General features: G+C 41.3%; 1 protein-coding gene across 3 annotated transcripts; it reads left to right on the plus strand.

Moving 5' to 3' along the window:
* The first annotated feature begins 985 nt into the window (after positions 1–985).
* ATMIN7 (HOPM interactor 7) lies at positions 986–27077 on the plus strand. Of its 3 annotated transcripts, none has more exons than XM_078573388.1 (34): positions 986–1025; positions 2022–2199; positions 3854–3932; positions 4463–4679; positions 5742–5863; positions 5945–6003; positions 6876–6933; positions 7015–7099; positions 7180–7383; positions 7470–7528; positions 7618–7687; positions 7764–7832; positions 8006–8128; positions 8233–8286; positions 8363–8451; positions 8557–8653; positions 8748–8846; positions 8959–9165; positions 9252–9362; positions 9660–9844; positions 9932–10558; positions 10638–11055; positions 11455–11694; positions 11806–11929; positions 12014–12162; positions 13367–13723; positions 15079–15245; positions 15339–15547; positions 16345–16523; positions 16595–16726; positions 17881–18017; positions 18093–18378; positions 19102–19197; positions 26901–27077. In XM_078573388.1, exons 2-34 carry the CDS (start codon positions 2091–2093, stop codon positions 26961–26963), a joined length of 5280 nt encoding a protein of 1759 aa, XP_078429514.1. In that variant the 5' UTR covers positions 986–1025; positions 2022–2090; the 3' UTR covers positions 26964–27077. The 3 variants fall into 3 exon arrangements, with proteins under 3 accessions (XP_078429514.1, XP_078429513.1, XP_078429515.1); XM_078573387.1 differs by lacking the exon at positions 986–1025 and adding an exon at positions 1757–1898; XM_078573389.1 differs by lacking the exon at positions 986–1025 and adding an exon at positions 1757–1898 and having other exon boundaries at positions 16610–16726.
* The last annotated feature ends 663 nt before the right edge of the window (positions 27078–27740 follow it).

Genomic DNA, 27740 nt, shown 5'->3' on the forward strand with positions numbered 1-27740 from the left:
CCATTTTCTCGTTTCATTCATATCATCAGTGCATTGTAGACTTTTCCCCTGTGAGTAACACGAGCCGACTGATCCCGACGCACCTCGTGTTACATCACGCGCGCCCCAACGCGCCGCCAAGCCTTTACCAACAAAACTTTAGAGAGAGGAGGTCCATAAAAGACTTTCTCAACCAACAAATCGAAGGAATTGGTGATCTTAAAAATTAGATTATTGCTAATTCTGTCAGCCCTGCCTCTCATTCTACCAAAAACTTTCATATGACAGTTCTTTCAAAGACCTTCTCTCTAGAGCCTAGAGAGAGGATGGATATTAGAGCCTTCATAAACCAAAAATTTCATGATCCAATGATCTAAAAAATTAATATAATTGCTAATTCTGTCATCCATGCCCCTCATTCAACTAAAAAACCTTCACTTGACAGTTCTTTTGAAGACCCTCTCACTAGATTTCAGAGAGAGAGTATGTTCATGAAGCCTTCAAAAACTAAAAACTCACAGGATGTAATGATCTAAAAAATTAATCCAAACAGCTAAGTCTGTCATCCTTGCCTTTAATTCTAGTAAAAACCTTCACACTCCAGTTCTTTTGAAGACCCTATGTCTACATTCAAGAGAGAGGAGGTTCATAAAAGCATTCACAAACAATTACAGGATTTCATGATCTAAAAAATTAATACAAATCACTAATTCTGTCATCCATGCCTTTAATTCAACCAAAAACCTTCGTACAACAGTTATTTTGAAAAATCCTCTCTCCTAAATTCTAGAGAGAGAAGGTCCATAAAAGCCTTTATAAACCAAAAAATAGCAGGAATTAATGATCTGAGCATTTGGATGGACAATTAATAAACTTGTCACTAAAAATTCAGGTGAACTTTTTTCACACTAAGATAATAACTTCCACTACAACTTAGATCATAAATTTATTTAATTGTCTATTTTGCCCAGCTCGGTGCAGTATAAATATGTCTTATGTTGTGAGCTTTGGCGTTGCCAGATCGATCTGTTGTGAGCTTCAAGCAGGTAAATTTCATCTTCTGATTTCATCATTTCTCCTCCGATGTGTGGAATGAAGTCCAGATCTCGATTTTGATTGTTGCGTCCGATCGATGATTCTAAATTTCGATTCGTCGTGAGCTGCGACTCGGATCATTGTTTTTTTTCATGATCATGTTCCGGATCAGTGACAGAAACCGGGAGCATTCTGTCCTAGATCGATCCTGTTTTTCTTCTTTTTCTGTAGAAGTTATTACTTATCTCGACCGGCTGGCATAAGTTGCGGTTTGTATTTTATCTCATTATCCTGATGTTCAACAAAAACGTAAATTCTCTTCTCTCGATCAGCTGCAAAATGTGGCTGCTGGTATGTTATCGAAGATTCCTGATGTTGATGAAAATATAAGCCAAATCTCGATCAGATTCAACTTTTCGTGGCTTGTTAGTTAGTTATCCAGTATTCCTGATGCTGATCGAAAGCAGAAACCAAGTCTCGATCAGCTTCAACTTGTCGCGGCATTACGCTAAGGTATCGCAAAGTTCTGATGTTGATCACAACAAAAAACGAGCATAGTTTCCTTCTCTCGATCAACTTCAACGTGCCAAATTTGTATCTAATCTCACTACCATCTTCTTTGACATAAACCAGAAATCAAACAGTTTTTCCTTCTGTCGAACCGATTCAAATAATTGCAGTTTTTTGATTAATTGGTAGATTTGTGTTGGGCCCATTTAGGCCCACTTAGGGGCACCCTCTCCTCCCTTATTTTTTCCTCTTCATGAGCTCAACTCGAGCGTGAGAAGAAGCGGATTCTCGCACCATCTCTCGCGATCGAGATCTCCTCTCTCTCCTTGTCCGAATTCGTGTTTGAATTCTGCTCCAAGGGCAGATCTATTTCGGTAAGATCTCAATCCGCGAACCTATTGGGATCTTTTTCATCATGGGCAATTTCTTCCGCTTTAGAGCAGATCTACTTCGCTAGTGGCGATCCAAGGCTTTGAATCTCTTCTTGTTTATTGTAGGTAGAAGAGTTGATCTTACCGTGGAGGTTTCAAAGGGTGGGGTGAACGGGTCTCTAGACTGCGCCCGCCATGGCAGGAGCCGCAGGCGGATTTCTCACGCGTTCTTTCGAGATCATGCTAAAAGACTGCGGCGGGAAGAAGTATGGAGCTTTGCAGAAGGCGATTCAGACTTTCCTAGGTTGGTTCTGTCGTTCTTTTTCATCATTTTCTTTCCATCTTAATTATTTTCATCCGGAAATTCGACGAATACGATGAGTTGATGGGGTTTTCTGCGCGATGGAATGTGGGAATTTTTCCTCTATTTCAGTGGTGGCAAGTTCGAGGGGCACTATTTAACGAACAATGTCTGAAATTAATCTGCCATTTCATCTCATTTTCTGCGTTTTGATAACGTCAATCAGTGACTTCAACGGGCTCCGCAAGTTCAGAAATGGATTTCCAATTTTTAACTCATTGCTAGAATGTTTACTTAGCTATACTATGAGAAAAAAATGTGCATTTCATTTTCCAGTAGCTGTACATTCCATCTATTTGAAATGTTCCAATAACTGCCCATTGTCGCTGATGCAACAATAAGGTTGAGCTATGTGAAGCTTTCTGTCACTTCTCCCTTCTTTTTTGGTGCATATTAATGTACCTCGATTCCATTTTGCTTTTGTTTTAATTCTGAAGAGTTTCACTCGCTGCATTTTCATATATTACGATCTTGTTTTACAAGTCAAGGCAAACACATCCAATGGGCTTCTGAAGAGTAATTATCAAATGATTTTAAGAAATCGGATGAGCTTCTCAGTGGGAGCCCTTACTGTAAAACAATGATATGGCGAGAGAGTTGTCTCCTCTCCATTAGCCTATTCTTGGTTGCCTGCAAATCTTCGTCCAGAAGAACTGAAACACCATTACTTGAAGGCGTGCTCACCTTAATAACTTTTGTTATTCCTTGGATTCGTTAAAAGTGTAATAAGAATTTTGAAAATGGAAACTGTCTGAAGAACTGGAGTGCTGGAGAATCGCTTAGATCGGAAGGGAAGAAATATCAGAAAACCGTCTGTCCAGAAAAGAGGACTGTGGGAGCTGTGTAAAATAAACATTAAGTGGATAACAGTGAAACTCCAAAAAACAGAAGCAATACGAGGGGCTTAACTGTAATTGATTGAAACAGCTGCAGAAAGAAAAGGGAACTGCATCGTCATGATAATTATTCTTGACTGCTCTCCTAAAGGGATGCCCTATTTAGAGAGAAACATGCATGAGTGGAAAGGACGAACTGCCCCTAGTGGGATGAAATGACAGAAACATCCCTAGAGGAGTTGGAGATTGAATTAGAAATCACCTATTATTAGTCTCAAATCCTGGTTGATTGAAGAGAAGCGTTGTCCCCTTTGTTGAGTAGTATGACACAATTTGTGGGTTCTATTTTCGCTGGTGATTTGCTTGTTTCATTGTCATCTTGAAAGTTGTTTCAGGTGCTTAAACTTGTTGTAAATCGCTCCTTTTTTTCCTGCTTTCAAACTATTTGTGAGCGTCTCAGTTAATTTTTGTCGGTCATCCTATGATTAAAAAAAACCACCTGCCTTGTCTTAAGCTTTAACAATTCAAAGACACTTCATCGTTATGCTCAAACTGTCTCCTTTTTTCTGCTGATTTGTCATCACTTCTTCCCCCTTTCCTTGGCTCCTCAGTCCTACAGTGTAGGATCTGGTCATTTTTCAACATGTTCTTTCAATCTATCAACAACATGCCCTGATTGCCTTCGAGAACTTCTTTTTTCTCATGCCAATTTTTTCCCCATGGTTAATTTACTGTTGCTTGCTTAATTTTTCATTTTGCAGATTCTTCAAAGGTGATCACGGAGAAACCTACCATTGTGGAGGGCCCAAGTTCTGAAACTGGCGCGTCCTCAGATCAGAGGTTTTCTCGTGACCTAGTTTGTTAATTGTCAGTAGGTTCGTCTAGATTTGTTAATTAGTTTTTTTTCACGAAGTATATTGGTTAATTAGATAACTATTAAGATCTGAGGATTACAAAGTAATTGCTTCAAAGGCTCTCAGGTCTCTCTCTCCTAGCATCTCTTCACTTTGTTTTTTTCAAAAAAAAATAACATAGGGTTTCATCATGAAGGATACTGGTTCTGGTCCAAGCTTTTAGTTGCCCAGATAATTGTTGTGATATGCCAAAATAAATTGGGATTTAAATTCAATCGCGATGTTTGCTCGTGCGCCTTCCTGAAAATAATTACCCAATTTATCATTTGAGGTTGGTACTGAAAGGGATGATTTGTGCTCTGCATTGCTATTTTCATATCATAATAACTGTCAATACTTGCGGCCAAGTAAGAGTCATCCGGGATTTGTCGGCCTTTTCTAAATTTATCTTCTGATATCAAACAAGTGCATTGCATTTTTTACATGTCATGACTTCATGGTAATTCTGCAAAGCAGCAATAGCGTGGATGAACAGGCATTAGCAAGTGAAGAAGCTACTCCGGATGAACAAAGCACTAGTCCTGTGGAGAACACAGAGACAATCACATCTGTACTGGCGTCTGTTGGACATACATTGGAAGGGGTTCAGGCTGAGCTTGTCCTCGAACCGTTGAGACTTGCTTTTGAGACAAAGAATATCAAGCTGGTGGAATCAGCATTGGACTGTCTGCACGTATGTCTTCATGAATCTACTCAGAAACTCGATTTCTATGACTTTATTACTAATCAGAAACTCAATTCTCTTTCAAACATTTTGTGCAACAGTAAGGATTGTGAAAATAATTGTGATTTTTAATTTGGTTTTACAATGATGCCATATTTACAAATTCATGACACCAGCTCTCAACGGGGCATATTTACAAATTTAATTTTGGTTGTCCGATAGTTTGTAGTGCAGTAGTTTCTTGGGTTTGGGATTGAAATGCTGTTGTAAATACATTTACTCTATGGTATCTATATCGTGTGCTTAGGATTATGTTTTTCTTCTGACGGCGACATGTTTGATCAGCCATAACAACAATTGCTTAACATCACATTCCGGTCAGTTAATTATCTATTAACATATTAGGTCCTCATATTGGACTAGTTGAAAAAGACCACGTTGTCAGGTTTCAAAAATGATGTGGGCATTCTGTGTAACGGGATATCCTGTCTCAACGTAATGTTATTCATCAACTTTTACGGTATTCACAAAAGTCGTGACATATATATTAGTTGCCTGGACCTGAGATCTGACAAACTGTAGAATCGTGTTTTTCTTTGTTTATTTCAGAGTTTAGTCTGATACTCTTTTCAGAGTGGAAAAGAAATAATGCTTGAACTAGAAACCTTAGGGGTCTAATGCGCTTCATTTTCATCTTATCTTTAGTTCGTTTTCTTTCTTCCTTTGTCTTCTACGGATTTTTTTATATATTAAAGAAGCAATGCAGTTTTTTAGTACAATGGCTCCTAACGCTAATAGTTTTTTTCTGTAAAAACTGACGGTATTAGTTATGAGGTTATTTTCTTCGATGGGCCCTCAGGACTTATCTAAGATGTCAGAAATATGGAACCATCGGCAAGAAATTACCGCCAATGATTAGTACCGGAAAAAGCTAGATTAGAAGAGACTTCTGAGGATCTAGGTTAAGGAATAATCTGCCGAAGAAAATAGAGTGAAAATTATTAGTAGCAAATGTTAATTCCTCTCTTTTTTACCATTGAACTTGATTTTTTTATATTCTCTGTTATTCAGAAACTCATTGCCTATGATCACCTTGAGGGTGATCTTGGATTGGAAGGCGGTAAAAATTCACAAATATTTACCGATATCCTTAACAGGATTTGCAGTTCAGTGGATAATTCTTCCCCAGACAGGTATAAACCCCTGGTTTATTTTAACATGCTAATTAATATCCCTTTTAGGTTCCATTTTTTACTAAAAATTTGGAACTTCAGTACTGTTTTGCAGGTTTTGAAAGTACTTCTTACTGCAGTGGCGTCTGCAAACTTTAGAGGTAGCGTAGTTCTATTACTGGTTCATAGCTCCCCATGCGCTATCCACAAGATTCATTTATTATTGCATGTGCTATGGTTCGTTTGCTGAAGAATCTGCATCCAAGCGTCAAATTATCATGAGTGCCTTGACTTTTTAACCAAAAACTCATGTAACAACACTGTCATGGAGGTTCATTGAAGAAATCAAGAATTCAATTCCTTAACCCTCATTAGGGTGCATTACATTGTATTTATAGGAAGGAGGAGAGAGAATGCAAAGTGGGCCAATTACCATGGGTCATTACAAGGAGATATTAGAAATAAGAGAACAAGCCCATTCAATATTCATAACTTTCTTCCTCTGCGCAGAACCCATGAATCGATGTCATGCGGGAGGAATAGTGAATAATATAGGGGGATCATAACAGTTTGATATTTGATTGAATTTGTTCTTCTCTAGTAACGGCCGTGGTGCTTGTATGTAGGGTAAAATCTCTATGATTTTTTATTGTCTGGACGTGGCTTTGATCCCTAGTCTCTTTGACATGATCATGCACGAAATTAACGGAATAGCATGGGTAGCAATAAAAAAATTACTCTAAAATGCGCATGTCAGTTTCACATTTGTTCCTTGTCTGACATCCATTCTTTATGGCTCCTCTAGTGACAAATTAAAATGTTGAAACCTTTCATGGAGATCTCTTTTGTGAATAGAGTTTGGTTCATAAAGATATAGTAAGATTCAGGGTTTTTATTCTGCAAGTATCTTTATTCCTTTTTGAAAATTGAAGTTAAAGAAGCGGCATATTAGATTAGACTTTAGAGCAGGGTTGAGTGCGTACTTTAGTTTGTGAAATTGACGATCTGCTTTATCATTTCTTCGATTATCCAGTCCACGGTGAACCCTTGCTTGGGGTCCTGCGGGTATGCTACAATATTGCCCTCAACAGGTACAGTTTCATTTATCTTCTTTTTGTTGTTTTCATAATCTGGAAAATGGCAATTGATGTTTTCTGCTGTGGTGGTTGCAGCAAGAACCATATAAATCAAGCAACTTCGAAGGCAATGTTGACCCAGATGGTCAGTATAATTTTACGAAGGATGGAATCTGATCAGGTAAAGCAGGACTCTATTCTGGAAGATTTTACCTGGAAGTAAGAGATGAAACTATTTCTTGGGTTATTATTTGGCCATAGGTCTCTGATATGTCTACCGAGTGTAATCTGGCGGATCCTAATTCAAGTAGCTCTGGAAAATCTGATGACAGAGAAAATTCTGTCGAGGACAAAGGAGACAAGAAAATCACTCTTGGAGATGCATTAGCCATGACAGTTGGAAGTGATGCATCACTTGCATCTGTCGAAGAGCTTCAAACTCTTGCTGGAGGTGCCGACATTAAGGTGATTTCTCTTATAATAACACGACGTCAAATTTACTAATCTTGCTGACTAAGTGTTCATCTTCCTCTTCCCTTTTCCGCCACTAGGGATTGGAGGCTGTTCTCGACAAAGCTGTAAATCTTGAGTACGGGAAAAAAGTGTCCCGGTACAGAAGAAAAACTTTAATATGAGTTATTGGTCTGCATCGTATTTAAATTATAAATCTGAGATGTCAACGTCATTTTTTCTTCTTAGAGGAATAGATCTTGAGGGCATGAGTGTGGGACAGCGTGATGCACTTCTCCTATTCCGGACTCTTTGCAAGGTTGACTCTTTTTCCTCCTGGATTGCCACCAAGTCGTTGTTTGAAGGTGGATTAATCGTCTTTAGTGTACTAACAGATGGGAATGAAGGAGGAGACGGATGAAGTTACAGTGAAGACTAGGCTTTTGTCGCTTGAGCTTCTCCAGGTTTACTCTTGAATGCCTCTTCTCTGGCAAAATTAAAGTCCATTTTCACTTGTGTGGATGTTGTAACTGCCCTCGGATTTTTCTTTTCATCCAAAGATTGTAAGGACTACAGTTTGCCTGCCTATCTTGGACTAACATATTACTTGTCGTTTGTGGAATTCTTCACTATACAGGGTTTATTGGAAGGAGTTACCCACTCTTTTACGAGAAATTTTCACTTCATTGATTCAGTAAAAGCATATTTGTCTTATGCCTTGTTGCGAGCCTCAGTTTCTCCATCCCCAGCCGTTTTTCAGGTCATCCTTTGTTCCTTTAGTTCCTATGTCCAACCTAACGCAAGCTTATTTGTTTTTGTGTCAGGTTTCTTTTGGTATTTACTACGTTTGTTATTGCCTGGCAGATCAGCACTGGGATTTTTTCTGTTCTACTGCTGCGGTTTAGGGAAAGTCTCAAGGTTTGTGTCCCGTATGAATCCAGGGGACACTATTAGACGTTTCCATTTAATCACTGACCCTAAGACTTTTGATCAGGGAGAAATTGGTGTCTTTTATCCCATTATAATCTTGAGATTCTTGGATAGCGTTGACAGCCCTCTCAATCATCGTATAAGTGTTCTTCGGTAATCTATTCCTTGACGAGTAACAAATTTCTATTTAATGTTCTGTTTTTAATAATAGTAACGCTTCTTTTGATGTCAACTATTCGGTTATTATTCTATCCTCAGTATGTTGGAAAGGGTTTTTAAGGATCCACAAATGCTCTCGGATATATTTCTCAACTATGATTGTGATCTCAACTCGGCAAATCTGTTTGAACGCACGGTAAACTTCCAGATAACCTTCGGTTTGTTTATCTGGTTTTTCTGATCTCGACTTTTGGTTGTTTCTGATGTGTTTGTGCTTTATATTCAAAAAGATCAATGCTCTTTCAAGAATCTCACAAGGGACCTTAAATTCGGATCCAAGCACCATCTCTGGGCCTCAAACTGCAACGGTTAAATCTTCGTCTCTTCAGGTATTTCCCAACTATATATGATGAAAGCTTGCTCGCTAATTACACTTAACTGTACTGTTTCCTCATGTCAATAATTTTTTTTCTGGTGTCATGGTTGTGCCCATTTTCGTAGTGCTTGGTGAATGTGCTAAAATCACTAATAGATTGGGAGAAAAAGCATAGAGAGTCTGAAAAATATGCAATCATCACAGCCGAGTCAAGTGAGGATGCACCAATGGAGAACCTGAGCAATCTGAACGGATCAAGAAGGGAAGATGGTCCGGGTCAGTTTGAGAAGGCTAAAGCCCATAAGTCTACAATGGAGATGGCTATCTCTGAGGTATGCATAATTGATGAAACAATACTTAAGATTCTATCCTCTTATCGTGTTGAAAAATTATTTCCTGATCGCCTGTTATTCTACAGTTTAATCGAAAACCAGGAAAGGGTGTAGATTTCTTGCTGTCGAATAATTTGGTGGAGAACACTCCTTCGGCCATTGCCCAGTTCCTGCGGAACACTCCTAGCTTAGATAAGGTAGCCTTTTGGACCATATGATAAGTTAAATCCATTTCTGGCAAAACAAGCACAGGTTGACTGTTAACATGCCAATAATAGCCTTCAAATAATTGATTTAATATGTTGGGGGCATTAGTATCATTATATTCAAATGTTTGCAGGGTTAAAATGATTAAATATAGTTTTAGAATGATATTATGATTTTCCAGATTTTTTTTTAAATTTTATGGGCTTGCTGATGTTTATTTCATGGTTAAAGTAATTAATGTTTTATGTTAGAATATTAATTTTTATTAACTCTCTCAAAATTTGCAGACAATGATCGGAGAATACTTGGGTCAGCATGAAGAGTTTCCAGTTGCAGTGATGCATGCTTATGTTGAGTCCATGCAATTTTCTGGGTTAAAGTTTGTTCCTGCAATTCGTGAATTTCTCCGGGGATTTCGGCTTCCAGGTGAAGCACAGAAGATTGATAGGATCATGGAAAAATTTGCTGAGCGGTATTATTATTAATTTATTTATCTTACTCTTTATATTCATCGGTTTATTGCTGGATTTTAGATGTTTCTTTTTCTTTGAATATGCAGTTACTGTGCTGACAACCTGGGAATTTTTGAGAATGCGGATGCAGCATATGTTCTTGCTTATGCCGTTATTATGCTGAACACTGATGCCCATAATCCGTTGATTTCATCGAAAATGTCAAAGTCTGACTTTGTACGTATGAATTCTGGAGGTGATGCCGAAGAAGGCGGCCCAAAGGAGCTTCTGGAGGAGATCTATGATTCAATCATCCTTGAAGAAATCAAGATCAAGGACGATGAATCTAGTTCAATGAAGAGCGCCAGGCAAAGGCATGGAGCTGAAGACAGACGACAACTCGTCAGAATTCTTAATTTGGCTCTCCCTAGAAGAAAAACTGCATCTGATGCTAAGGCAGAAAGTGAACGAATCATCAACCAAACACAAGCTCTTTTCAAAGGCAAAGGTGCGAAAAGGGGTGTCTTCCATACGGCAGATCAGGTCGAACTTGTACGACCCATGCTGGAATCTGTTGGTTGGCCCTTGCTTGCCGCGTTTTCTGTGATTATGGAGGAAGGTGATAATAAGGCGAGGGTACTCCTCTGTATGGAAGGATTCAAGTGTATCATTCATTTCACTCGTGTTCTTGGGATGGATACGATGCGTTATGCTTTTCTGACTTCTCTTGTGCGGTAAATATCTCTTTTTTTTCATTCGATCATTAATCTGTGTGTTGATGGAATCATATTGTCTAACTGAAGTTTTTTCCAGGTTTACATTTTTGCATGCTCCTAAAGATTTACATAGTAAGAATGTTGAGGCGCTGAGGATGCTGCTGTTGTTGTGTGAGGTCGAGACAGATTCCTTGCAGGACACGTGGAACGCTGTTCTCGAGTGTGTTTCTAGGCTGGAATTTATTATATCCACTCCGTCCATTTCTGCTACTGTGATGCATGGGTCCAATCAAATATCAAGGGACTCTGTTCTTCAATCCTTGAGAGAGTTAGCTGGGAAACCTTCTGAGCAAGTGTTTGTGAATAGTGTGAAATTGCCAAGCGATTCAATTGTTGAATTCTTCACTGCCCTTTGTGGAGTTTCTGCTGAAGAACTAAAGCAGGTGCCTGCCAGAGTCTTTAGTTTGCAGAAGCTGGTGGAGATCAGCTATTATAATATGGCTCGCATTCGTCTGGTTAGTCCACGTAATCACACACACTCACTGTCTGTTTGTGCACATTCCTTTCTCTGTTTCTGCCTTTCTCTCCCATATCCCTCATTCCTTTCTATGTTTCTGCCTTTCTCTCCCATATCCCTCTTTCCTTTCTCCCTTCATTTAATCTTTTCTCCATCTTTCTTCCTTCAATCTGCTCTCTCTCCCCCAGGCACACACATAAACTCAACCTAATTAATAAGTCTCTCTTCTTTTAATTATTACTCTCCAGTTATCCAGGGTAGTGATCGTTTTTTCTTCTGAAATAATATTAATAATTCAATTTATAATGTAATATTTGCTGTTTTTATGATTCATGTACTCTCTACTCAGTTTAAATTCAATGGTAAGAAATTTCTCATTTCTGTTTAAAATCAATAGGTGTGGGCAAGAATATGGTCTGTGTTGGCTCACCATTTCATTATTGCTGGAAGTCACCGCGAGGAAAAGGTGGCTATGTATGCCATTGACTCGCTGAGACAGCTGGGCATGAAGTATTTGGAGCGTGCTGAGCTCACTAATTTTACATTCCAGAATGATATCTTGAAACCCTTTGTTGTTCTGATGCGCAATAGTCAAAGTGAAAGGATACGAGGTCTTATTGTCGACTGCATCGTCCAGGCATAGCTCTCTTCTACTAGCTCAATTCGTTTCGGACTCAGATTCTCTTTAGTTTTCTCATAAATAGTTGAGGGCTTTAATTAGAGAACTTATAAAGTTCATGGGACGCAGATGATAAAATCTAAAGTGGGAAGCATCAAATCTGGATGGCGAAGTGTATTTATGATCTTCACAGCTGCTGCTAATGATGATGTTGAATCAATTGTAGATGGTGCCTTTGAAAACGTGGAACAAGGTCCGTTAAGTATTACGGTGCTATTTATTGATTGTTATCGCGTTTTTTTCCTGTTTACGGGGCCTGAACCACTTCATTTTGCAGTCATCCTTGAGCACTTTGACCAGGTCGTGTGTGATTGCTTTATGGACTGTGTCAACTGCCTTATCGGGTTCGCCAATAACAAGTGCTCCCCAAGAATCAGTTTGAAGGCGATTGCACTCCTGCGAATTTGTGAAGATCGTCTTGCTGAGGTATATGCCAAAGCTCCATTTCAGTCCCCATGTAGCAGCGTTTTTCTTACTAGATATCTGTCTTTTTTTTTGGTGCGGTGTGTATGATCTTACCTAACATAAGATAGAATATCAGGCACCGTAGCAAAGATGGTTGCAAGATAGAGTAAATCTGACACATTATGATGACTGCTTGGTCAGGTCCAGTTGATAACTAAAAACTGCTTTAGCAATAGCCAACAAAGTAGGTCTTGTTGGGACGAGCCAAAAAAGTTTGGGTAGTGCTGGATCTTAGTATTGGCTTGGTTGGCATCCCCCAGTAAGAGCAGGTTTGAGCCTGTAAACCATTCGCAACATCCCATGGCGGGATGGAAGGGTCCTGTGCCACTGCTGTCGACACCATCATAACCTTTATTGGGCTTATGGGACCCTCCATACTTACCTTCCTGTCCACACATGGTATGTCCAGTCCCATCTAGCTTCCTGGGCTTTGGGACGAGAGGTGATGTTATCCTATCCCAGGGGTGGGTGTCCAATTGGTAGAAAAGTCCCATGAACCCTTGGGTTTATTCTGGATTATGAAGGCACTCAATTTATGTATGGATTGAAGAGTCCAATTGGATCCATTAGAGTATAACTAATAGTAGATAAAAGAAGGATTGTGAAAAAGAGATAGAATAACCTGACATGGAATGTGTGGGCTTTTACAATCTTTTCTTTGTGTCTCTCTTCCTTACTAAATCATTAAATATACCTGATTCTCCTTTTGCCTTAATTAAGGTCCATACCCGTATATTACAACATGTCAGGCTCATATGTCCTTTATTGTAGACCACGGTAAAATATTGATGCATTTGTTATTTTAGTGTAAAACATAAATTACAGATAGATGCGGCTGCAAAAAGTTAATTAACTCAGTATATATCAGGTGAAATAATGCCCCCTTTGATCAAGCGAAAATAACATAATCTAAGTTGTTTCGGTCAAAAGAAAAACATATTTTTCCCGCACACTTCTATCTCAATGATTCTGTTCAAGTCCTCCTCAAAGATGCGACTAATTCATACTTGTCTACCAATTTCGCGGAGAGCATTTCTCATTTTATGGGTACTCTTGGATGTTATGAGTGCCAAAATTGGTTTATCATTTTTATCGTTTATTTAACATCAGTTTCTTTATTACTCATGTTTAGATATTTTCTGAAAAACTCTGTTCATTTATACAGGGTCTCATACCAGACAGTGCTTTGAAACAAGTTGATTCTAGGCTGGACAATAATTTTGATATGACAGAGCACTATTGGTTCCCAATGTTAGCAGGTTTGTCGGATTTGACATTGGACTACAGATCAGAGGTCAGAAACTGCGCACTTGAGGTGCTATTTGATCTGCTGAATGAGAGAGGACATAAGTTCTCACCAGCGTTCTGGGAAAACATATTTTACCGAGTTCTTTTCCCGATTTTTGATCACGTGAGGCACACTGGGACAGATGGGCTTCTTTCGCCTAGAGAAGATTGGCTCCGTGAAACTAGCATTCATTCACTTCAGTTACTCTGCAATCTTTTTAATCATTTCTACAAGGTAATTTGTTTTTTTTTTTGCATCCTGGACAACTTGACATTAGTTTTAGATTAAGCTTTATCCATGCCGATGCATCTTTCTGTAAAAACAGTGCATTTATATGCGAAGTATGATTTTAGAGTGCTTGAAATTGCGCATTGTTAGGAACACTTGTGTGGCAGTGACTGTTTGCATATCGGATGTATGATCTATTTGGTTTTCAACAATATCATTTTCTCTATTTTAACCCCGAGTGACAGTTGGGAGAGTGTCAACGATTCAAGTATGATGTTCTACAGTTTAGACTGAGTTTATGCAGAATATCTTTTCAGTTCGTTCTTGCTGTGTGTCAGCCGAAGACTCTCTCTCTCTCTCTCCTATATTTCTCTCTCTTAGTGGGCCTGTACGAGTTAAGCCCATTAGCTCATCCTCTATAATTATCTAGAAAGTTCTAATTCTAGAACTATCCTGTAATTTCGTGATTTCCCAAACCCTATAAGGTAGGGCCCATTGTTGTAAGAGACAATTGGAAAGTGCTATTTGGTTTCTATCTGATGACACTGATTTCAACCTGCTGACCTTTCTTGAATTTAAAATAGGCTCTGTCCAGAAAGTCTGAGATTACTGATTTTCTCTTGTTATTTTTTGATTCGATCCCCAACCCCTGCCAGGGTTATTTTGTTTTTTTGGCAGCAATGTTATTCCATTTTAATGCTACTAACCATTCTCTAAGTAGGGCCTGTAAGAACTTGTATTGGCTGGGAGATACTCGTGAGGATGGTTCGGGGACCAGTCTTGGCCTGTAACCATTTTCATCTTTCTATATTTTCTTCTACCATTCTTTCTCGAAGATTTCCCTTCCTTGATAGAGACCATCCTGAGGGCTGCAAGTTTGGGAAGTATCACCATGTCCTCCCAATTTAGCCTAAGCTGATGGTGATGAACCCAAGTGCACTCAACCAGGAGGGTTGGTGCACTCAATCAGGCAGCCAAGAAGTATCTTGTGAGACCCGTTCTCTCTCTACCCTCTTCTCTCTCACCAACTCTCTCTCGGACTCTCTCTCTCTCTCTCCATTGCCTCCACAATCAACGATCTCTCTACTTCCTCTCGCTGATGAACATCTCCACCCATTTCCTTTTCTCTCCTGTGGAATGTTTGGCAATTGCTGTCGTCCATGAATTGGAGGTTTCTATGTCAGAATTTCTCTTATATCAGGTCATTTGACTGATATGCTCAAAGGAATGTATCGGTCTCTATCAATTGTGTCGGAGATATTGAGAATCCAATGGTTTTTGATGTTTACTGCTATGTATAATTCCATTCTTCAACTTATACAAGACATTAGCTTTGATTTCATTGGATCTTTTTTTCATAGGAAGTATCCTTCATGTTGCCGCCGCTTCTTGGTTTGCTTCTGGATTGCGCCAAGAAAACTGATCAGGCCGTCGTTTCAATCTCTCTAGGTGCATTAGTGCATCTAATAGAGGTTGGCGGTCATCAGTTCAGTGATGCAGACTGGGATACCTTGTTAAAAAGCATCCGGTATCCATCTTTATTTTCTTTTTCTGCATGGACTCATCTTTTTAAAAAAAAATGCATTTCCTTCATATATTTATGTACTTTTCAATTTCCCAGAGATGCGTGTTTTACAACACAGCCACTTGAGCTGCTCAATTCTCTGGGATTCAAGAACACTAATAATCAGCTAATGCTCAGTACGGAAGGAAATGCTCATGGAGAGAGCGAACATACCAACGAAGAGTCTGATCATGCAATGGGACATGTTATTTTAGGGGATGGTAGTCAAGGAGGAGTCCGAAGGTCTGCAATGGAGGAGTCCGAAGGTCTGCAATTTATTTTATTTAGTTGATTTGATGACATGAAGGGAGGTTTTTTAGCTCATAAATGTTTTGAAAAAAAGATGGATGTCCTATAGCTCAATATAAAATGAAAAAAGTACCCTGCGAAGATGATTTTGGATATCATGCAATAAGTACCATTTAAAAATGGACTCCTTATGTGTACTCCTGTCAGACTGCAATGTTAGTACTTTGAAACTTTATATGAAATGAATGTACACATATTTCCTAATAGCATCTGGTTGACCACCGTTTTTGGGTGGTCTTACTTTTTATCTCTCAAAAAAAAAACTAGTTCAAAAAAAAAAAAACTACCTATTAACCGCCTCGAAATGTGGGTTTGCCTCAAAACAAACTTACTTTCAATTGTAGGAAGTGGTTAAATATATATTTGATGAACTCCGGACCTTGGACTTCATCAAAGATGGAGAGTCCATGAGAAAAAGAGAGGCTTAGCCTCAACATTATAATGAATTCGGGTTAGCTACAAAGTATGTATAGGGAGGGGGAGAGATTCTTAATGAGACGTTTTAATGAGCCATTATACAGAGGGAAGTAGGACAAATTAGGGAATGAAACGTGCATTCAACCGCACAAATATTACTTTTAGATTTTTTTTTGAAAGATATTTTTAAATTAATATTAAGTTCCATCATATAATATTTAATTTAGTAAAAAATACTAGGAGGTTTCAAGTTAATAATTTTATCACTACGCGGTTTTTCTTGTACTAGTTTATTTATTTTTGTTACTTATCTGACTAAAATACTCGCATACTTTAGGTTCGCCGTTGGCATCTGTAAGAACCCCAAAGGCGAGTGACTCAGAGAACATCCAACGAAGCCAAACATTTGGTCAACGAATAATTGGCAACATGATGGACAACCTTCTAGTCAGAAGTCTCACCTCCAAGAGCAAGAACCCCATTCCCGACGCTGCTTTGCCCTCCTCCCCTTTAAAGGTACATATTTCCTTGATAAATTTAGGACGTTTGACTCGAAGGATGGTCAGTATTCCTAAATCTCTCGTTAGACCCAACGGTCACAGATCCCTGAAGTTACTGAACCAAGCTCAGATGAGGAAGAGGAGAGTCCAGCACTCCAAACTATTAGAGGGAAATGCATGACTCAACTGCTGCTGCTTGGCACCCTAGACAGCATTCAGGTCTTGAACCGTGTCATTATTTTTTAAAAATTAGTCACGATTTGTAATTTTTTTTATTTCATTTTGATATTATTAGTTATTTATGTTAGTTTATTGACATCCCCCGGACCAGTCATGCCACAATGACTCCAAAACTGGATATTGACATTATGGTCTTAAAAATTGACATTATTTTTATTTCTGAACTAGGTTGAAACACAACAAAATTTGACATTATGGACGTGAAAATTGACATTATTTTATTCCTTTTTTGGATTGCCTAATTTACACAGATTCTGGATCAGGTTGAAAACCTTGAAAAGTATACTTTTAGACTTGAGAATTGACATTGTTTTATTTTTTAATTTTAGTTTTATTTTTCGGATGAAATACTGGATTAGATTGAAAACCCCCACAAAATTTGACATTTACGACGTGGAAATTAACATTGCTTTTTTTAGCTAACAGTCGACTACCATTATTTACGTTCCTATATTGTGTATTTTCTGTTTTTTTCTGCTCCCTTTATATTTAACAATATGGCCTGTTATGATAGGCCCATTAATATTTGGCCCATATTAGAACCCCTATATATAGGAGTACGTGGGTGTAGTTAGGGTTAATTAAGTTTTGTATTTTTTCTTCTTCCACCTGTCGTCTAGGGGTCCAGCCCTCCAAATCTCACAGTTTTATTGTTTTTCAATTTTTTTTTTTCAAAAGAAATACTGGGTTACGTTGAAAACCCCACAGAAGTTGACATTTTGGACGTGGAAATCGACACTGTTTTGTTTTTTTTCAATTTCCTTTTACAGAAGAAATCCTGGATTGGTGGATATCCCGTAAAATTGGACATTAAAGACGCAATAATTTAGATAATTTTATGCCTCTTTGGATTTGTGCCATCCGAAGAAATACTGGACTAGGTTGAAACCCCAAAAAGTTGACCATATTGACATGAAAATTGACTTCATTTAATTTCTTTTCTTGAGTTTTCTCTTTCAGCAGAGACATTGGTTTATGTTGGAAACGCGGCCAAAATTTACATTACAGACGTGAAAACCGACATAATTTCATTCCTTTTCTTTAAGTTCCTATTTCAGAACAAACACTAACTTAATTCAGAATCCCCACCAAAAATCGGCATTATTTGAATTTTTTTGAATTTATTTTTTCAGAAGAAATACTGGATTAGGTTGAAAACCTCGCAAAAAATCGACATTATGGACGTAGTGCTCTCTCTCCTAGAGTTTGCTGCCACCTATAACTCTTACTCCAACCTTAGAGGGAGAATGCATGTAACCCCCGCAGATCGGTGAGTTTTTATTCTGCCCTATCTCTTTCCTTCCTCAGAAACAGCTTATGATTGTGGGAATCAATTCTTGCGTAGGCCGCCTCTCAATTTGCTACGCCAGGAAATCACTGGGACCTCCATTTACTTAGACATCTTACATAAGTCAACGTCTATGAAAGAGGAGACGACTGGATCAATGGATGATCCGAGCTTCTTAGAGAAGACCGTCGAAGGTGATCTTGAGAGCATGGCGGAGGATAAACTTGTTTCTTTTTGTGGGCAAGTGTTGAAGGATGCGGCTGAAGTTCAGTCGAGTTCTGTTGAGGCTGCTAATGTCGAGGCACACCGAGCTTTGGAGCTCCGGGCTCCTGTTATTGTTAAGGTAGGTGGTAATTTATAATAGATATTTATTTTCTTTTACTTGAAGTGTCAGGAGAACGTATTGTTATTCTTTCATTTGTCCTTATTTACGTTTTGATTTGAACAAGGACTTACACTTATTATTTTGCCTTTTGTTTTACTTCTTTAAATACTCCTTTCATATCTATGTTTCAAATAAAACAAGGAGTACTTAGCCGTGTTTTAATTTAATGTTGGAGTATTAAGTGGCATACTTGGTTTAATATCTTTGTTTGCACGTTGGCTTATGTGTACTTTTGTGTTTCATTTTCTTTATTTACATCCACCGTTATTGTTTATATTTTAACATAAGGTAGGAATATCAAGAAAACGTTGTTTCCTGTTTTCCCCATCCATTATTCAAATTGACAACTTTGAAGCTGGTGTCTTCAGCTCCTCAGCAACAACCTTCTTCTCCACGAGAAACCCTAGGGATAATTGCTATTGAACAACGACGACATCTTTCGATTAACTCTTTCTGGTCTAATATACCAGATTCTTGGTTACACGTATTGGGCCATTAGTCTATAAAGGAAATAACGAAATAAGAAAGACAAAAAATAGAAAAAGGTGTCTCGACGAACACAAATATGTTTTTTTACCTGTGCTTTCATTTAACATGTAAAATATTATGCAAATGTAGTTAATGGCGTTGTGATGACATTGACTGAGGTCAACTTATTTCTGCTTGTCTTTTTATTTACAGGTTCTCAAGGGGATGTGTGTCATGAATGGTCAGATCTTCAGGAGGCATCTAAAGGAATTCTATCCGTTGCTCACCAAACTTGTTAACTGTAATCAGGTCATTATTTCCCATCTCATTTAATCTTCCCTCTTTCTCTCCGATCGTTTTATCTTTTTTAAATGTTTGCATTTTTGCTCTGGAACTAAAATTTTTTTAAGATAATGCGGAAGGTCACCCAAGAACAGTGATCAACCTGATGCTATTTACTGTTATGGACGTAAAATACACTGGATGACCAGGATGGACCCCGATCTTCACTATCTTCTAAACCAGTATGAAACAAGGCTCTCCATGTCATGGAGAAAGCTACCTGTCAAGGCTGTCCATCATCCAGCTCTGTCACTGGTCAGCTGCTGCTCTAGCCAGCGGTCAGAAAAAAGAATAGGAGGAAAATAACCCATTTTTACCAGTTACTTTGGTTCACTGGTTTAAATCCCAGTGAAATACACATGTGCATGACTTAACGAGTCAGGTACCCATTTTTTTTTCTTCAAAAAAAAAAATCCCAGTGAAATACACATGTGCGTGACTTAACGAGTCAGGTGCTAACTGATAAGGTTGCCTCCTAAGTACATGCACCAAATTTACAAAAAAGGAAAGCAATGAGAAATATAAGGAAATGAAAAAAGATAGGGAGCCTACTCACAATGCCCCAGAAGGCTTCCTTCTAAGGAGATATCCACCCACGGGATCTTCTGCAAGGCCCGTATCACGCGGGTGATCTGTCATCCTCATCCTTTGTGCACTTGGTGCATTCGGCTGAGGCATCTCGGCATGTTCTCTTTTGGAGGTTCCTGTCACGTGTAGACTTCTATGGAAGCAGAAAATTCCCATTAAGGTGTGACTTTTTGGATGGTTTTGTGATGGTTTTCGTCTCCTCCGTCAATCCCTCTCTGATCATCATGTAGGCTGATAGGATCCTTGAGAGGATCCTCAACCTATCTAGGGGTATTTTCGTCATGTTAGCCCACAGGGACATTTCAGTCATTTGACTTATGTATTCCCTTTAAATAGGGATGCCCTCCCTTTAGGAGGGTAGCCAAGAAGAAGAAGTAGATTGAAGTAAAGTTTTCTTGGTCTCCCCCTCTCCCTCTATGATCCCCTGCCCTCGTGATCGTCTCTACCTACCCCCTCTGCTCGGCCTCCTCTCAGATCCTTCCCGTTTCACCTCTCTACCACCTGAATTTCTACCTCGCCTCGTCCTCTACCCTCCTTTAGATACGAGCCTAGATCAAGGTTTGTATCATAGGCATCATGGATTAAGGAGATGCCTCTCCACTCCCGGCCATCACGTGTCTGGCTCAAAGGTCAGAGATATAACAGCGACGAGTGCATGCTCAACAGCTCTTCTCGCTTCTGATCCGACCGAGCATCCTCCAAGATCAAATTCCATTTGCCATCCCAGCACTCCCTAGCCAGCGCTTGGCGATTCTTTGCGAGGGCAAAAAGCCATCACTGAGTTGGGCACTGAAAAAATTCCCAATATCAAGGCAAGATCTGTCTCATGCCATGCCAAAAATTAGATTTCCCTCGAGTATTTTTTTTTTTAAATGATTTAAGGTGGATTCCCCTCGAGTTGAAACCACAAACCCCTCCTGTTACGACTTCGTTGGGACTAGAAGCGTAACGGAATGGGCCACGGAATCCAACTCGCTAACGAGAATATCGCTTTCTTGAGTCAGTGGACAAAGATGAAGATAAAAGAGGGGGACGAAGAGGTTCGTGAAGAGTGAGAAGTAGAGAACAAGGAAAACAGACAAGCCGGATCGGCAATGTCTCGGTTAGGGTAGTGAGACGATCTCCCCCAACCCTCCTGGAGCTTTAGCCCGAGCTCCCTTCAGAAGATTCCTCCTCCTTTCTTCTGTGGTTCGTTCCTCTTTCTTTATAGGTCGTTAACTGACCTACCCTCGCCCTGTGCTTGGGCCGCGGAGCGTGGCCTTGTGAGCGGCGTGAGCGATCTTTGATTTTTTCCTCTTTTCCATATATGTCCCTGTCAGTTGCGTATCACCTTCCAGCTCAGACCTGAGCCATGTAGAGCTGGCGGACGGATGACGTTTTCATCATCCGTCATTTGAAAAATGCTTCAGGTGTCTGGGGTGGGGGCATCATGCACGTGATTGTCGTAATTCGCTCGTTTGCAGGCGATGTCGGGGGGTGGGACATCGACAAGCGCAATGCCAAGACGCGGCCTCCGACCATAGAAAGGCAAAGGAGTTACTGATTGCGAGGCGGGTGAGTTGTACCCAGGCTGCGTGCATTGTTGGGAAGATTGAAGCAGGTGAAGTGAGAGAGGAGGAAGTACGGGAGGCATTGGTAAGGAAATTCCTGGCTATGGAGGGGTCGGAGGTAAAGAGACTAGAGAAGGGAGAGGTAGTGGTCCGACAAGTTCCGGTGACTGAATGCATCGCAGTGTGTGGGTGGAGGCAGGTGATTGGTGAAGCAAGAATCAAATGGCAGCGCATTATCTGGACCGGAAAGGTCAGGGATAGAGCGTCGAGCCGGCTATTATTGATGTCAGGGGGGTACGAGCCGCATATCGATCCACTCGGAACATGGAGGCATTAGTCCGATCCTTTGGGAGGCTGCGATGGGTCGTTACGTCGGGCCTAGAGTCGGGTGACCCAGATCTGGCGGTGTTGGATGTGGAGGTGAAGGAAGATGTGGTGGCATCGTCGCGGGTCCTGCTTTAGGGTCGTAAGGGCACATATAATGTACGAGTACTGGAGCGCCAACCACCAGCCCCACCTGATACAGAGGGTCATGAGCCCCGTACTGAGGCGGTCGAAGGCGGGAGGCGAGAGAGGTTGCCTGCAAGGGAAGGGGAGGCAGGAACCAGGACGTTGGAGGCAAAGGGGAATAATGAAGAGGAGAGCTCGCGGGTATCAAAGGATGTGAATGCAAGTGATGGCAGGATGGAGTCACAAAGCGTGGGAGCGATCGAGCAGAAAGGGGCCAGGAGAAAGGGCACACTACAGTTGCCAAGAGGGAGGCGATTATTGAAGGGAGACTTATTGGGTCGTTGCATTGGTTATGCAAGGCAGCAACTCTATATCAAGAACGTCGACGGAGTGAAGATATGGCTGGAGGTTGGGAAAGGTGGGAGGATGCATTTCCCCTGGGACTGGATGGCAGTAAGAGTGGGAAAGACAAGGCGCGACAAGATGGAGAGGAAAGTAAACAAATCGAGAAGCAGGGCAATGGAGGAGATTGAGATCGAGGAGACACTCTAGCCGGAGAGGGAGGCGGTGGCGAACGAGGATGACGATGCAACACGAGACACAATTGTGGGTGTGCTTGGAGGCTTCGCGGAGACTCAAAAGGACGGGAGGGGTTTGTGCCAGGTTCCATGAGATGCATATCATGGAATGTGCGGGGGCTCCGGGATGCCAAGAGGAGAGGGATTGTGGGCAAATACTTAAGGGAGTGGGGTGCCACGGTGGTGTGTTTGCAGGAGACGATGTTGGAGGATTGTGGAGTAGGGGATTGTCGTGGGGTTTAAGGGAGTTTGCTGGAGGGTTTCATCGCGGTGAATGCAAATGGGTGGTCAGGAGGGGTGGTGATTGCTTGGAACAAGGGCGATTGTAGGAAGGAGGCATGGCGTGGTCAATTTACGGCGGCAGTAAGGTTGACAAGGAGTGATGGTCTGGGGGTGGTCATAGCTTCAGTTTATTGACCAGTGAACGCCAGCCTGACGGAGGGGCTATGGGTGGAGCTGGCGGAACTTGTGGATAAGTTTTGAGGGAGGCCACTGTTGTTTGGGGGGGATTTCAATGTGACGCTGGAGACCAATGATAGGCCCTATGGTAGGGGGGGGGGCATGACCAGGGGTCGGAGGAGTTCTGGGCTTTCTTGGCGGCAGCAGGTTTGCAGGAGATGGGGCCAAATGATTGTTGCTACACATGGCGGAGTTCGGAGAGAGCGACATATAAGTCTCAGCTGGATAGGTTCCTATGCTCAGTGGAGTTGATAATAAGGTTCCACGGGGCAGATGTACGAGCCTTGTCCAGACCTATATCGGACCATACACCGATCATGTGGCAGTCTCATGAGGGCCATGGGCGGACCACATATTTTAAAATTGACAAGTCATGGCTACGAGAAGGGGGGTTCAGAGAGGAGGTAAAGGATATATGGCGGACACATTCGGAGCAGGAGCCAGGGGCGAATAGATTGGCAATTTGCATAGGTTGAGAGATCAGTTGAAAAGCTACAGAAGGAGGATAAGGGAGGCAAGATGTAGAGTGAGAATCGAGGCCCTCACAAGGATTAGAGAACTGGACGAGGTGGAGGACAATCGGACATTAATGATTGAGGAGATTCAGGAACGAAAGAGGTGGAGGAATGTAGTGGCAGAGGAAGATAGGAAGGAGGAAATGGTTTGGAGACAAAGGTCCCGGCAGCTTTGGCTAAAGGAGGGTGACGCCAACACGAGGTTTTTCCACCTTGTAGCAAATGGACGACGGAGGGTGAATCAGATCCTGTCAGTGAAGGTCGGATCACAGAGGTTTACCGGAACGCAGGCAGTGGGTTGAGCAATAGCGGAGCATTTTCATTCGATGTCACGGCGGGGGGCCCCGAACAGATGGTGGTGGACGGGCCAGGGGGCGTCACAACTAACCCAAGACCAGAGAGATGATCTGGTACGGCCTTTTGATATAACGGAGGTTCGGGCAGCTATGGCAGGTTTGAATGGCGAAGGCGCCCTAGGACCAGACTACATAACGGTGTTTTTGGAACGAGGTCAAAGAGGGCGTGGTGGTTATACTGGGGGAGCTGAGAAACACTCAAGCAAATATGGAAAAGATTAATAAATCTTTCCTATTTTTATTACCGAAGCGGCAAGGGGCAGAAAATGTAGGCGACTACCGGCCCATATCACTATCCAACTCCATATATCTTATAGTTGCAAAGGTTCTGGCAAATCGACTACAAGGGGTGCTTGGGGACTTGGTCCGTTTCAATCTGCCTTTGTTCCGGGAAGACAGCTAGTTGATAGTGCAGTCTTGGCGGGGAAGATTATTGCTTCATGGATGGAGAATGGGACCAAGGGGTTCATGTGGAAGGTAGATTTTGCGAAGGCATATGACTCTCTGGATTGGCGATTCCTATGGGCATCTTTAAGGCGGGGTTTCCCGGAGGAATGGATCAAATGGGTAAAGCGATGCGTGACTTCTCAGTCCTTTGCGGTGCTGGTAAATGGACGCCCCGAAGGGGGGTGGATTAGACCGCAGAGAGGGATCAGACAAGGGTGTCCTTTAGCACCAATGCTTTTTGTTCTGGCAGCTGATGTATTAGCCATCAGTACATCCTTGGTATGTGGGAGGGGATGTATTAGAGGGTTCCAGATGCCAAGCCATCCTGTGGGCATCCCTCTGTTACAATATGTCGATGATACATTATTCTTCATCGAGGGATCAGTGGAGGAGGCCAAAAATTTGGCGGCACTCCTGCGGGTGTTCGCAGATTGCTCGGGACTGCTCATCAATAGAGGAAAATCAGAATTTGTGGGTTTTGGTCCATCGCTGGAAGAGGAGACCCAGTGTGCTAGTGCGCTTGGAACGCCACTGGGATGACTGCCTATGAGATACCTGGGACTACCCTTATCTGCCGGTAACCTACAAAAAGCAGATTGGCAACCAGTGGTGGAGAAGGTGGAGAGACGCTTGGAGGGATGGAAACAGAGAGTTTTATCGCGAGGAGGAAGACTAATGCTATTGCGATCAGTACTATCAGCAATACCAACTTTTTATTTATCCGTGTTTAAACTTCCAGTGGGTGTTGGGAAACGCATAAGCGGGCTCAAGTGGAGATTCTTTTGGAAGGGGTCCAATGCAGGGGAGGGGCGTGGCATGGCATTGGTCTCATGGAATGACATTTTGCATGCCAACTAAACAGGGTGGACTTGGAGTACCTCGTCTAGATACACTGAATGTGGCTCTACTGACGAAATGGGTTAGACGGATCGCGGGACCGGAGGATGACTTGATTAAGGATGTAGTGAGGGACAGATACGGCTCCAATTTGGGTTGGGAGAATTTGATGGACAAGGTGAAGGGGTAGTCGGCCTTTTGGAGAGGGATGAGGAAGGTGTTTCCCTTGGTCAGGGAGTTTTTACGGGCCCAATTGGGGAATGGCGCCGGCTTTAGGTTTTGGATGGAAAATTGGACGTTGCATGGACGATTTTGAGACCTGTTCCCTCGTCTGTATGCCCTAGCCCGTCATCGGCAAGCTTTGGTGGAAGAGTGTTGGGATGGTGTGTGGTGTCCAACTTTTGCGGCCATCTTATCTAATCAGCGGGTGGAGGATTTCTTAAGCCTTCAGCAAACACTGAGCATTTAGAGGCCAATGGAGGGGATGACAGATGGGTGGGTATGGGCATCGAGTCTGTTCTCCTGCCGAGGAGTATACCAGAGGTTGAGAACACACCACAATGAGGACCCAATCATCTTAGGGCATGTCGCTCAATTTGGAGGCAAAAGATACCTCTAAAGGTTAGGATGTTTGCCTGGATGCTCGCCAGGAAGCGGACAATGACCCGCGTGAGACGTCGAAGGTTTTTCCTAGCAGAATCATCATAATGCCTTCTGTGTACGGAGGAGGAAGAGGAGTGCGAGCATCTTTTTTTCCAATGTCGGCTCACTCGTGCGATATGGGCTAGCCAGGGGCTAGCAGAGATTACGTCAAGCTCAGTCTTATGGGCCACACTGCCGCGGCATCGACATGGGTTTGCCAAGGAGCGCGGGCTGAGATTCGCGGTGCTTTGGGCAATATGGTCCCACTGCAACGAGGTCTTATTCAAGGGGACAGCAATGTCGGTGGACAGGGCTATTAATGAAGTGGAGAGACTTATGTTTTGTTGGTTTGGTCCTGGCTGAGGTGGAGGGTATAGGGGGCATGATGGGCCATTTGTTTTTGGCCTAGATCCCTCCTGTCCACGTGTACAGAGGATCACCAAGCTGGGTGATCTTCTTCATTGTTCAAAAAAAGAAAATCATCCGTCATTTAAATTTCGTCATCCGTCTTCATTTGTAGCGATTGACGGAGGACTGAATGGTCCTATGTCCGTCATTCGTCATTAGTCATCCGTCATTCGTGACGAATGACGGAGACGACAGATGACTATATCGGTTGAAGAAAATATTAATGTATAATGTTTACCTTAATTTTTGCATAAAAAGGTCTCAAATGTGGGGGGGGGGGAAGAGCGCGGAAGGGTTCGTGAGATGGGAGGGGGGGGGAATGAGCGCCGAAGGGTTCGGAGAAGAAGGGGGGGAAGAGCGCCGAAGGGTTCGAAGAAGGAGGGGGGGGGGGGAGCGCCGACGGGCTTGGAGAAGAAAGGGGGGGGGGAAGAGTGCCGAAGGGTTCGGAGAAGGGGGGTTTGTGAGTACTCTGCACTGTCACCCTTTCGTCGGAAGTTATACTTACGGGTTATCATTTCAGATGCTCACTCTCCCTCTCTCTTATTATCTTTAAAATTTCAGGGTTTTTTTTCTCTCTCTCTCTCTCTATCTTTCAATCATAGGCATACGGGTCAGAAGAAAGTACAGTTCCTCTCGTTATGTATAATGGAAGAAGTATTTTTCACAAAATTGTTTGGACCAAATTTACGATGTCGATCTCTTCTGTCTAGCTTTACGTCACTCGTTGCATCTATCATTATACTTGGGATCTTTGAGATATTGGTTTTTTTTTCTGTTGGGGACCAATATTCTTGTCAAACTTGAAGAAAACTAAGATTGTTTTCCTGTTGGTTTTAACAGATGGACGTTCGTCGAGCCCTCGGGGACCTCTTCGGCGCCCAGCTTACCACGCTCTTACCATGACCGACAAGTTTGTTCTCTCTCTCTCTCCCCCTTTTAGATGTCCATATTCTACAGGACTTTTTTTCATTGAAAGGATGTCGTTACTATCTTTAGATATATTTTGATTTCTGTTCATGGTTTGCTTTGAAATTGTAGGGTAATTTTTCTTGTTCCCAGAAGAAAAAATAATATTAAATGATCTGAGAATAGTTTACTACTCCTGGGCACCAAACCTGACTATACTTGCAATCTGTTCGTTACCTGGTGATAAGCTCAAAAATACGTGTTTATATGTCGTTATTTAGGGGTTTTTCGAACTTAATCACTGAAATTTATGTAACCCTTAATGCGTAAGTAAGGGGTCGAACCCTAGGGAGGCGATTGGTTATATTCAATTTTCTGTCTAATTAGGGTTTAGAATTCGAAACCTAAATGAAATGATGTTCTAATTACTTATTTAAATGCTAATACTTGTAAATTTTAACTAAAATTCTATCCTTTTGAACTTAAATGATTTTAATGATTCTCTGTTATTAAATAACAGAGATAAAATCAGTTAAGTTTATCTTTTTATTTGATTTAAAATCTTTAATTTTTCTGGATTATATATATTTTTTTGTAACGTTCTTTTTAATGGATTTGAAATCTAATTCTAAAATTGATTTAACCCTAAGTTTTGTATTTCTTTAATATGATTCATTCATCAGAAGATGTTTTACTATTTTTAAAGAATCAGAAAACTAGTTTTTATTCTATTATTAAGAGCATTTTTATTATATTTTTATTTTTATCTTAATT

Source organism: Wolffia australiana, chromosome 4, assembly GCF_029677425.1.
Source record: "Wolffia australiana isolate 7733 chromosome 4, ASM2967742v1".
NCBI lineage: Eukaryota > Viridiplantae > Streptophyta > Magnoliopsida > Alismatales > Araceae > Wolffia > Wolffia australiana.